This window comes from Amborella trichopoda, chromosome 13, assembly GCF_054954075.1.
Source record: "Amborella trichopoda isolate Santa Cruz 75 chromosome 13, AtrichopodaSantaCruz75HAP2 v2.0, whole genome shotgun sequence".
Taxonomy (NCBI): Eukaryota; Viridiplantae; Streptophyta; class Magnoliopsida; order Amborellales; family Amborellaceae; genus Amborella; species Amborella trichopoda.
Window position 1 is genome coordinate 41,381,723 of NC_142348.1, and position 13,263 is coordinate 41,394,985.

The 13,263-nt window shown below is 37.7% G+C and overlaps 1 protein-coding gene across 15 annotated transcripts in view; it reads left to right on the forward strand.

The window, feature by feature from the left end:
* The first annotated feature begins 305 nt into the window (after positions 1-305).
* Positions 306-13,263, forward strand: part of LOC18442442 (Ankyrin repeat family protein with DHHC zinc finger domain-containing protein) — a 34,671-nt gene continuing 21,713 nt past the window's right edge. For 9 of the 15 annotated variants that reach the window (XR_016046953.1, XR_016046951.1, XR_016046952.1 and 6 more), the window contains exons 1-5: positions 306-805; positions 1,622-1,762; positions 3,414-3,526; positions 8,989-9,068; positions 9,311-9,474. Coding sequence is in view for 5 of the 15 variants with exons in the window: in XM_088855010.1 (XP_088711136.1) it covers positions 551-805; positions 1,622-1,762; positions 3,414-3,526; positions 8,989-9,068; positions 9,311-9,474 (753 nt within the window). In the remaining 10 variants the exon portion in view is untranslated. Of the gene's footprint in view, positions 806-1,621; positions 1,763-3,413; positions 3,527-8,947; positions 9,069-9,310; positions 9,475-13,263 lie in introns of those variants that run through there. The other 6 variants (XR_016046958.1, XM_088855014.1, XM_088855015.1 and 3 more) reach the window with 3 other exon arrangements.

Here is a 13,263-nt window from a genome sequence, read left to right on the forward strand (position 1 = left end):
TATTTTTTTATTGAACAATGCGGTCCAATGGTTGGTTGGACCATTGGACTGTATTTTGTTCTATTTTTTAAATATGCCAAAACAATCCGATCCAATGTTTGAAACATCGTACTAAAGCAAATTTAAACAAAAAAAATAAAAAAATTATAGATATGTCCTTTCGGTAATATCGCATATTTGCGAGCCATACCGTTATATCTGTATAATAAAAAATAATAATATAATAATAATAATAATAATAATAAAAAGAACGGTCCGTACGTAAATTTCTCTATCTTTTTTCCTAATGGGTTTGGACTTTGAATAAGGAAAATAACGAAAATGCCCTGCTACATGAAAATGCTCGTGAAGAAGAAGACGAAAGAAGTCCTCTCTGCAATTCTCTTTCCTTTTATATTGCCTGTGATTGCCTAAGCCCTCTCTCTCTTCCAAGCCCTAGAAATTTAATACCCTGGTTATGAAGAAACCCTGGAACAATCAACTTCCGTGAAATTCCCTTGAACTTCCCTTAACTCTCCAATTTTACAGTCTTTGAAATAGCTGAGAGGGCATGGCTTCCTCGGAGATTGAAGTTGTCTCAGAAACTCAGAATTCAAGCACTTCGATGAATAGTAACGGCGTCAATGGAATGGATTTAGCCATTGCAGACGTGTATTCTGCTTCAGCATATGGTCACCTCTTAAAGCTTCGACATTTTGTTGAGAAAGAAGGTCGCAGTGTTTCAAAACCTGGTGGTGATGGCTACTATCCCCTTCAATGGGCTTCTTTCAATGGATATAGAGAGATTGCACAATACATCATTGAGGTATGGCCATTGGTGATCAACTGCGTTTTGCCTTGCTTTTTCTTCTTTTAGAGAGAGAGCGAGAGAGAGAGAGATGTCTAATTAATTGAATTTTTTTTATAATTTCTGAAAAATTGTTTGGGGATTATATCTGTATGAGTGATAGGGAGAGAAAATGTTTCTTGAGTGCTTGATTTTTAAATTTTTCTTTGCTTTTTCTTCTTTGAGAGAGAGAGAGAGAGAGAGAGAGAGAGAGAGAGAGAGAGAGAGAGAGAGAGAGAGAGGGAGAGATGTCTAATTACTTAGTTTTTTTGATAATTTCTGAAGAATTTTTTGGGGATTATATCTCTTTGAGTGATAGGGAGAGAGAACGGTTTCTTGAGTGCTTGATTTTCGAAGTTATATTCTTTAATTTTTGGGGAAAATGCAGTAAATTCATGTTTTGCTTAAAAAAACAAAAAAACAAAAAAAACGGAAACATACAGCCTTGTTCAAGTGTTACTGGTTTCTTGGAATGACATTTGAACATTCCAGTTTTGGAGAAATTGAAATACCTTTTGGCGTACCTTGTTTCTCTATCACAAATCCATTTCTTCATTTCAGATACATTATGAATTTTTGTTACTTCATTGCGTAAAATTTGTTGATCTTTGCATGCTTCCAAGCAACGTCATAAATTTTCTATTATCAAACATAATATTCATATTCCCCTGCTTATCTCGACCATTACGATTATACAATTATGTTTACTCTTGCTTTCTCATTAACCATGTTTTTATGGATTGTATTATGTTGGATTCATTTTGATATCTCATTTGTCTTATTATGTTCTTGAAGCATGGAGCTGATGTTAATGCATTTGATAATACTCAACAAACAGCACTGCACTGGGCTGCAGTTCGAGGTTTTACCGAAGTAGCTGATATACTCTTGCAACATGGGGCACGCGTTGAGGCTGCTGATGCCAATGGATATCGTGTGAGTAATGAGTTGACTAAGCTGAAATTGATTGTTGAAACCTTTGGATGGAATTTTGGAATGGGTTTGATTCCTTTTGTTTTCTTTATTTACTTTTATGGCTTTGACTGTTGTTACTGTAAAAAACCTTTTAAGCACGTGGGAAGTTGAATACTGTTGTAGTTTGATAGTTTAAGAAAGGTAGAGTATTGCCTTTGGCCTTTATGTCTAAATGAATGACTACTCAATTTCAGGAGGGTGATTGAAGATTTGGTGTTTGTCCTTATATAGATTATCTTAACTGTCCATAGAAAAGGGATATAGATCATTAAGATTTAACAAGAAGAAAAAGGGTGGGATGTATATGACACACGAGAAGGTGTCCTTAATAGGTTCTGAATACTCTATATAGTTTAAAATGTGTAAGCTCATTTATGCTTTAAATATGTTTTAAATTGTGTGTATGCTTTGCTTACACATAATTCCACTAAAACAAGTCAATTCCAATTTGGTTTGGCGTTCAGGCAAACTAGCTAGTTCAGCCAATGTGCCTAATTGAAGCATTCTTTGTCTGCAATCACTTATGCTGTGTGAATTTTCTCCCAATTTTTTTCTCTTTCTTATTTTGTTTTTCTACAATTGGCTTTTCACATTTTCTGGGGCAGAATCTTTTGGAGCCAGTTATTTTCTCTTACTTGAAACAAAACATTAGTTTGTCAGGTGAAAAAGTATGCCATAACCCTCAGTTCTTTTGAGCTAATTTTGCTGTAGATCCCACATATAACACTGACATTGAGGCTTACAATGTTCTTTATTGTATTTTTAAAATAACTTAAATGCTAACAAATATATTCATCTCTGTATGCTACTATACTATTCTACTTGTATCTTTCCTGTATTTGTGTCTCAACCGTCCATGGATCAGGCAACACTTTTTCGGTGTTTGCATAACTTTTTCTGCTTGTTCATCTTTTATTGTTTTTGATGGAAACTTGCAGATTTTGTTATGCACAGAAACATTCTACAACATCCTATATTTTGCCTAGAATTTGAGAACTGACCTCAATTACTTGCTTCATAAAAACTTCTCTCCACCCATATATTCCTGGCCTGGCAATACTGGTAAAAGTATCATAGGAACTCTTGGTATATAAGATGCCAATCCAAGTTACTTGGTAACTGATCATTGGATTATTAGATCGTTTGACTAACTATAGGCACTTTCAAGCATGATTGGGTAGGAAAAAACATTTTTAGTTCAATAATTTTGTTTAATGCGTCTGCTGTTACTGTATAGCAAGCCTCCCAACTTTGGGCTTCAAATTTTCTGTTCCATGTTAGGTTGATCTAGTTTTAGGACCTTAGTTTTACCTTCTTGATCTGCAACTTGCTCGATGCAATAGTTGGGATAGGAACCTTTCCTTTCATTTTGGACTTTCCTTTATTCTAGCAATTTTGGTGATGATAATTTGATGCTTAGACGGGTGGTTATGTTATATGACATTTTGTTTTGACATTTTCTTTTTCAGAGAATATGAAGCATGCTTCTCTTTCTGCAACTTATATTGCTTCATGTTGGCATAGGATTTGGTGATTGTATTTTTAGCACATGTATGTTAACCTGGTGAACTTCTCAAGAAAGTTGTCTGATGCCTTCATCCCTTTGCCTCAGGCTGTTCACGTTGCTGCTCAATATGGACAAACAGCTTTCTTGCATCACATCGTCACAAAATACAATGCAGAATTTGACAAACCTGATAATGATGGGAGGAGCCCACTGCATTGGTACGTCTATGGATATAATGTTTTGAATCAAGCAAAGCTACAATTGTTTTGATGTGACAAGCATGTCCTGTATCATCTTGCAGCATATATTAGTTTTGAAGTCCAGTGTAACTTTTATTTTTTTTTATTGCTGTGCAATTTGGTTCAAGTGGAAGGCCCAAAAGGATATAGATAGAAGTAGTGAAAAAAAGATGTGGTGACTTTTGGTCTTACTGAGGGTGTGGCCCTTGATAAAGAAGAATAGAGGAACAAGATTCATGTAGCCGACCCCAAATCATTGGGATAAAGCTTCGATGGTGATGATGACTTGTCCAAAAATATATTTTGTTTTTCCTATTTTAGTTAGTGACTCTACAAATGAAGGTAAACACAAAAAGTGCATGAATACTCTAATGGCTGTAAATAACCCTTAGGAAACTATGTAACATGAAGTTCTCTTTCCCCAATAGTTGCATTATATCCTTCTCCCTCACAGAAGACTGGATAAAATTAAGAATATCATGAACAGAAGATACATCACAATAATGTCCCCCATCCATGTGTTGCCTAACAACCTCATCAAGGCATCTACAATACTTGTTTTTTGGCCCTATTGGGAACTTCAATTTTCCTTTGGCTCTTAAAGCATCTTAGAACCTATCTATTCTCATTTAAATCAATTGAACAACCATGTATGAGGTAGATTCCCTATGGAGCATCCATCGAAATTAAGCTTTAAGGACCTACCTTTTGGTTTTCACTCAATTGAGTTCTAATTGCAGGCTGAAAATCAAATTATTTCCAAGTATCAACATACATTGTTTCCTTTCTTGACATATTCCATTACATTCTTATGGTCTGTCCCATTTACCACATCTCTTTGCTTTAAATTTGACAGCTATTGAAACTGTTTTCCTTCCTCTCCTTCCTTACTCTCCATGTACTTGCTAGACTAAATGTTCCCCAAATGGGTGGTTCTGTTTTGTTAGCATTCCCCAAACGGATGGTTCTGTTTTGGTACCATCTTGTACTGCTCCATTCCTGCATCTGGCACAACAAATACGTGGGAACCAATTTAACAATACTTTGTCATACTCTGCCTCTAACTCACAACTAACGTAATCAATCTATGCCCCTGGCTTCCCTACACAGAAAACATGTATTTGTCAAAGACATCCCTTCTGTTGAAGACTATCGATGTTGACTTTTCTACCGTTGCAATCTGATGGTTAAAAAAGAACAGTCCTCACCTCGCGTTTCCACATAACACCACATATATTTATTGCACAGATAACACATGAAGCTATCAAATATAGAACACTTGGAAGTATTCGACCATCGCGCAATCTTGTCTCACTTCATTCGTATCATCTCCCCTTGAATAATATCCAGAATTCCAGCTGTGAATTTTTCCTCTTTCAGGAGCTCTTCTTTTTTTTTTTTATAATGTTTAACCTTTAATATATAAGAAAGAATAGTACAAGAGACCTTGGCGATCCACAAGAGAGGATGCTCAAGGGAGAGACAAATCAGAAAAGCAGAATCAAAATCTTCTTTTAGGAGGTTACAATGAGGCACAACAACCTAGGAAAACAGGTTGATCCACAAAATGAATCCAAAAATCCCAAAAAACCAAAAATCTTCTGGTTGCTAGCCATCTCTGCTGCTTCTTTTGCTAGGAAATCAGCTTCCTGGTTTTCTTCCCTCCACGTATGCATCCACACGACGGACATTTTCCTGCAAAGGTTGTCAATCTTGTCAAACAAGTGTGTCAAGGACCAAGGAAGAGGGGAGGAAGAAAGACTCTGAGCCCAAGAGATGGTATTCTTGGAGTCTCCCTCCACTACAAGTGAATACAGTTGGAGGGGTTGGATGAGTGTAAGGCCTTCCAAGAGTGCTAATACTTCAGCCTCCATGGAGTTGTTATGGCCGATATGTTTGGAGACAGTTGCCACAGTAGTACCGAGATGGTCTCTGAGGATGGCTCCTTTACCTGACGGGCCGGGATTACCAAGGGAACAGCCGTCGAAATTAAGCTTAAACTGGCTCAGGGCTGAAGGTTTCCATCGTGAGGCCCTCGGTAGACGCGAGCAATGGAATTGAAGAATAGTACCACAATCTTGGCTGAAAGCCGAAGCGGAGACTCCTTTGAAACATTGGTGGTTGGTCGCCTAAAAGATAACCATGGACTTGAGCTTGTTAAAAACTTTGTGCCACAGTAAAAATCCACCCCCCCCCCCCAGAAAATTCTATTGTTGCACTTGATCCAAAGAGCCCATATGGCAGCAGCGACCGTTGATTTCCAAAGAATGATTTTTGCCTTGTGCCAAGAATACGGTTGAATGGAAGAAAGAATCGTTGTCACCGCTTCTGGTAACACCCACTGCACCTTGAATAGTTTGAGAATTGCCCCCCAGATATTGAAAGCAAAAGGGCAGTGCAGTAGGAGGTGGTCGTTAGTCTCGTATGCTTCAAACCACATGACACATCGGTTAGGAATCAGATTCCTCTTCTTTGCAATCTGTGAGTACTCTCTGGGAGAAGATCTTGATTTTTTTTTTGGGGCGGGGGGGGGGGGGGGGGTGCAAAGGATGCCCAGGCCTGAGCAGCCACAATAGCAGGAGCTAAAGGGAAGGTTGGAGGAAGAGATAAACTACGAAAGAATGAGGAAACTGAGAGGGTCTCTGTTGGTGACGGAGACCAAATAAAACGATCATGACTGGAGTGGCGTAAGAAACAAGCTTAGAGTTTTGTCGCTAAGGTGGCAAAATTTTCAATTTCTAGGTCAGTAAGAACCCTTCTGAAAATTGGATTCCAAGATCGGTTGGGCCCAGCTGAGAGCATTTCTTGGGGCTCTTCTTAAAACCATGGCCCAAATATTACCTACCCATTCACCCTTCCTCAAATTAATCTTTGACCTTTCTATTCTTATCCTTAGCCACATTTGCAACTCTAGGGGACATTGCTTTCAATGGAGTGTTGCTGCCTTTTATTGTAAAGGTGAGCTAGGATTCAATCTTTGGACTTTTGATGAGACTCACATGCCTTAACAACCAAGCTAGGAGGTTGATTACTCGAGTTCCAATTTTTACAACCCCTTTGTCCTTCTAGAATGACACATCTTTGCAATTCGTACTACCATAGTGTATCAATCTAATCTCCCTCTCTATACCCAATATCTCTCCATGTTCAAGTTGGCTACTTGTCGATGTCAATTACATTTTCCACGTACTTAGCAAATTTGCATGCCCTTCAGGCTTTCACTGACCTCCTGAACCATTTTACTATCAATGCCTAACCCTTTTTGATTACCTAATACCCAAATCAGATTCTTTGCTATATAGGCCTCTTTTTAGTTTAGTGGGTGGATTCCTTCATCATGATGCTTGCCACTCCAATGCCGTGCTGCTGCAGTTCCCAAATGTCCTGAACTCCCAAGCATGCATTTATAGAAAGACTTACTATGCATCAGATAAGATAGGCCTTGAGTATGGTGATTCTCCCCACCCAAAATACTTCACTTTTCCTTTCCACCTTGAGAGCCTACTTTAGTGTTATTTGGAATTGGGTCACTTAGCTCTCTGGGAACACCCATATAGGAAGTCCCTAATAAGTATTTTCCATTCTTTTCTTAGCTGCCCTGGCACCACTTTATACTGTATATCACTGCAACATTGGTATTCTTTGCTTTCCTCAATTTGCATTCTTCCTTGAAACCTCTTGAAAACATCTCATTGCATCCTTCATTTGAAAGCCTGGCAGATTGACGAATTCTCAAGAACAGTAACTATCATCATGAAATAACGATGTTGGATCTTCACAGATCATCTTAAAAAGTTATTTTGAAGTAGCTTGTGGACGATTTGCATTCTGTTGGGTTGGAGGCTTTTAAAGGTAGAGGTCAAGGGGAAAATGTTGTAGTGCTTTGTGAAGTTTAGGAATAAATGAAGATTGAAGTCTTTCAGAAACTTAATTGGGTATTAATTATGCTTTTCTTAATGTGATTTTGGAAAGGTCCCCAAGCCAACTGTTCCGTTTCTGAACTTTTGTTTTGTGCCCCTTCTGATTTTCCTTCCCATATTGAAGTTCCCTCTAGAGGAAGCACCTACAATACTCCTGATTTCACTTAAAATCCTTCGCTTTCTGAAATCTAGGAAACCTTCATGAAGAAAATGCCCTGCCAATGTTCTAAAAATCCGTCCCCTGGCGCCTAGGCGCCCAAGACACCTCTAACCGCACACCTAGACCTGGTGCCCCATTTAGGCGGTTGTACCTAGGCGGGCACCGAGGCACGTGGGCCTTTATTCGATTTCGAAAGATGCCCAAAAGTGCAAAAGGGGTAATTTTGACTCCCAAAAAAGGTTAAATAGGTTATTGGGGTTATTTTCAACCCCAAAGTTAAAAGAGCACTTCCATAAGCCATTAATCTCTTAGTTATACCTATTTCCTAGAATCAAAAGTATTTTTTGTGGTTTGAAGTAGCTTCCTAAACTTTTCTGTTCTCATTGAAATTATTTTATGTTGAAGACTTGGAGAGTTGGAGTCCATGTTATTATGGAATAGGGAGAGTTGGAGACTATTACTAATACATAGCCTATTAGACTTCTAAACTTTTATAAATTTTGTATGGTTTGAGTTTTGAAATTTTGAACAAGTCTATTCTCAACGCGCGATATGTCATATGTTTGTATATAAAAAGTATGTTACAATATTTTCAGATACAATAAATTACAAAATTGAGACATATATGTATATATGTGCGTTTGGACAACACATATATATATTTTTAAAGAATTTGTACAACAGGGCGCTGGGCCGGCTGCCTAGGGGCTGCCTAGCGTTTTCTGAAACCTTGTGCCCAGCCTTTATACATCTTAAACTTTGCTGCAATATATAGGTTATAACAATCCATAACCCAATTCCAGAAGGCCCACAATTGGTGATTTAAGTTATATGGACCCTATTTATTTCCTGGCTAAGATAGATTCCTAGGAACCCTGAATCCAAGCAGAAAAGACATACTTCAAATATTCTATCAAAACTGTGGTGCAAAAATGTTTCTATTAGCAACATTGTACATAATTTTTCACATTTTACTTGATTGGTTAGTGGTTTCTCACATAAAACATGCTCAATGTGGGACGTATTGTCATTTCTTCAGTTTCATCCTTCAATCTGCGGTATATGTTTTTTAATTTATGAACAAAGTGAAAGGAACTGTATACGCATTGTAGCTGGACAACATTTTGCTGTTCTAATCACCACATATTCCATTGGAACTCCATTTATCCTTGCTTTGAATGAGATGATGAATTGTGCTGCTTTTGTTGTTCAACCAATCATATACGTCCCCTTGCTATATGATTGGCTTGATGAGATTTTTGACATTTGCATTGGGAAAGTCTGCCATTGTAAATGATATATTGATGTATATTCACTTAGGTTCCATTACCGTCGCTGAACTTCTACAGATTTTTAATCAGGGCTGCATATAAGGGCTTTGCAGATACCATCAGGTTACTTCTGTTTATGGATGCTTCCCAAGGAAGACAAGATAAGGAAGGTGAAGCCATCAGGCATTTTCACTATTCACCCCTACAAAACTTTCTATTACCGTGCTGTAATTAGTTGTGCAGTTATAGTTTCATTTTGAAATATCTGGCTTGACACTGCTGAACAGATACTTGGAAAGGTACCACAGATAGCATCTGGAGGTTCCTAATTAAGTTCTAATAAATTGGTTGGTCCCTTTATGACAAGACACCATATATTGGAATTTAATCATTTATGGTTTCTATATTTCAGGGTGTACACCTTTGCACTGGGCTGCAATAAGAGGCCATGTAGAGGCATGTACAGTTCTCGCACATGCAGGCACAAAGCATGAACTTCTGTTGAAAGACAAAGCTGGGTTGACCCCCACACAACTGGCTTCTGATAAAGGTCATCGGCATGTTGCTGTTTCCCTTGTACGTAATTTAAAGTTGATACTTATAAATTGTTATTTTGTTTTCTAAGTTCCTAACTAGCACAAATGTGTGTAGAGTCTATCATGATGAATATGTTTGAAACATTTGGTATGTGCCACTGTTTCAAAAAACAGCCCACCCAGCACCTAGGTTGGCCGCCTGGCACCCAAGAAGTCATAGGCCACATGGCCTAGGCGTGGGCGGAAGTTTGTGGGGCATGCCCAGGCAGACGCCCAGCTCCAAGTCATGGGCGGGCTCTCAAGAACTTACTTAAAAATGGCAGAAAGATGCTTTTTTCTTGGGGGCCATTTTGGGTCATTCTGAGCCTTGAAAAGGGTTGTTCTCATATAGTTGCTGGAACCTTGTAGGAAAGGTCACCAACCCACTCCGGAACCTCAATACCATGATTCCAGCTTAGGATCTTGGATGGAACGTGGATCCCTATATTGTGATCCTTGTTCCAAGCTGATTTGAACCGCGGTTCTTGAGTTTATGATATGTTTTTCTCTATTTGGCAATAAGTCATACGTACTGATTTAGTTTTGTACCCAATGGTACTGCGAACCCATGCATGACTCACAATCCCTTAAAATTTACTTTTGTGATCCTGTTGTCATGGAATTGCGCTCCCATGTGACAAGGATCGTGCTCCCTTGATATAGGATCTTATGGATGATGATCCTAATCACAAGGAACTTCCAGCAATCTACGGTTCTGTGGACCCGATCTAGCTCCAGCTCTTGGGAATGCACCCGCACCCCATAACTATGGGTATTATAACCCAGAAAGTTAAAAAACTAATTATAAAAATAAACTCTTCCTATTTCCTAGAAACACTCAAAATTGATCGATTTTGCGGTTTTTTTTAAATGAGAAATTTTTGTTAATAGATTCATCTGAAACCTTACCATATCTTATTCCAATCAATTTTAGGGTTCAAATGAGGTTCTTAGAAGATTTTGGGGTGATTTTGAGCATGTTAGATGACGTAAACATTGAAGAATGGCTTCATTAGGATCGAAGCGGTGCTTATAAAAAATATCCAAAACATTGAATAATTAAATATCACCTCTTTTTTGTCATTTGTGTTGCATGTTTTGTAGAACTTCATTTTATATTGGTCATTTGGTCTTATTGGAGACCTCGAGTTTATGAGTATGATTGTATGAAGTACGGACTATAGGTGGTGTATGATCACTAGTACACTATGTGCTTGTGTTTTTCTTTTCGCTATTTTAGCTATTTAAGGAAGCAAAATTTTCGGTGATTTGAACATGTTTCAACATATATTTGTATAAAAAAGTTAGAATACATATCAATGCATAAATATACATTGTAACACATATATAGCTATATATGTGCGTTTGGACAGCACATATATGCGTATATGTGTATATCTCACACCTTTGTGCACCTGAGGTTCTGGGCAGCCGCTTAGGTGTTGGGTGCCACCCCCTTGGCGCCTAGGGGCCACCCAACGTTTTTTAAAGCTTGTTACATGCTACTATTGGTTTTCTTTTTCCTTTTTTTCTTTTGTTAAACAACTCTGTGTCAATGGTGTGAACTTGGGAATTTTTTGTAAATTATGAAGGCCCAGAAATGTTTGTGGGCTTTATGTACAAATTTGATTACAAAATTTATGATATGGCCATAGGTTGTAAAAAATTGTCAGGATACTAGATCTCCCACCAGCTCCTCAAATTGCAGTCCTCCCTCTACTTGTTCACCTCCTCCATCTACCTGATGTTTCTCACCTTGTTCTTCTTCCTCATTGCTCATGGGGCCCATCTCTTTTTCTAATGCTCTCTTATTACGGAGTGGCTCCTCACTTCTATCAACCACTCCTTGGTTTGACCCTTCATAAATATACGATCCAAGTTGATTGGGTTATATTCCACAACTTCTCTTCTCAACTGCCACTTTTGAAGTTTCAAATTATATTTGATTTAGACCAGCTTTTGAAGCTTGGTAGTAGTCAACTTATTCCTCCTTGGGGTATGCCATCAATTAGAATGTACTCCAGTTTGGCTCACACCATAAAGCAGAATGGAATAATGGATTTTACTCAACACCTTGGTCACTTTACTTTGTACGTAGGATGCTTTAGTATCATTTAATTCCCATGGCATTAAAACTCATAAGAAGGTGAAAGAACTCATAAGAAAGGTCCCCAGTGGCACTAAAATTAAAAAAATAAGAAATAATTCATAATCAAAGGACTTGAGAGTTAACTAGAATCTAGCTGATTGCGAGATTTCCTAGCAAGGTTAGTTGCAAATTTCCCTTGTACATCTGATTTTAAACCAAATTTGGAAAATATGTTTGTGTGAGAGATTTGAGAAAATAGTGCAATTTGATTTGGCAAAGGGAATTTATCATCTGCAAGGAAAGTATTCAGGTGCTGGTAATTGATTTCTAACCTAAGTTTTCCTTGAATTTGTTCTGCTCTTTTATTTACATAAAAAGCTTCACAAGCCCAAGGAGAATTGGTTGGCTCAATTAACTGTTCCTTTATCAAATCTTGTATTCCTAGCTTAGCTTGTTCCAAAAGATCTGGATTTGAACCTCTGTGCGAAGCCTTTGTGGGATTTATATCCTCATTTTTCTTAGAAGGTAATTTAACATAAAAATTCTGGTTTCTCCAAAGTGGGTTGGTACATTTTTTGAGAAACTCTGAGTGGGAATTGGCACAGCAGTCTGACACAATTTTTTGTCGAATGGTTTCCAGAGAGTGGGATTGATCTATACAGGCTATCCAGGGTAAGGTTAGGTTCTTATAATGTAATCCTTTGGAAGTCCACTGGAGTTTTACTTGATGCAAGACGTCAAATCCAAGTAAAAGGTCTTTATTGGGTAAATAGGATCTTAAGAGTTTATGTTGGATGACTAGTTTTAGAAAAAGTTTTATCAAGATGGGTTTGCTAATCTGGTTTATGATAACTTTCTCTCCATTAGCAGCTCGAAAAGTTTGGTTACATGTTTCCCAAAACTGTTTTGGTAGTAAATCAGGTTTTAAGATGCTAGCTGATGCTCCTGTATCAAAAAATGCTGGTATGGTCAAAGGTTTGGAATAGTATTCTTGTAATATTTGGACCAGGGCAATTGGGGTAGGCTGGAAGGGTAAACTGTTTATGTCTGCGATATCTTCCTGTGGGGACAATATCTCTGAGACCTGTGTGTTGCTTATCTCATTTACCTTATTGTCTTCAGAATATGCAATAGATAACAATGTATCTGGACACTGATCATCATCAAGAGAAAACACAGATTCTAAATCATCATCAATTTCTTTATCTAAAACCTGTGACAATAAGTGCATTATCTTTTTTTTCTTTTTCTGATTAGGGCCGTCTTTTGGAAAATGCCCTTTCTTTCCACAGACATAACATCTATCTCCTTTCTTGTGCCTGGAACCTCGAAATCTTGACCTTCTAAGATATTTGAACCTTTTGAATTTCTTTTTTCTTCTTTTTTGTTCAAACCTTTTTTTGCCTTTCGAAGTAGTTGGACACGCACACTGTTTTTCTGAATCACATTTAATCTTGAGATATGGTTTATCACAAGATTTTCCCAATAAATACTTATTTTTTTCCATTTGTTTCACAAATTCGACTTGATTGCACAGTCTTTCCAAAGCATGGAGGACAAATTGATATAATTCACCAAAACTGGTATTTTGAATAGTAAGTCCTTGGTTTTCCATTGTTTTTGTGGCTTCTTTGCCAAGAGTAGGAGGGTATGGATTCAAGATAAAATTGTTTTAAATTTATATCATCAATTCCTCCTATC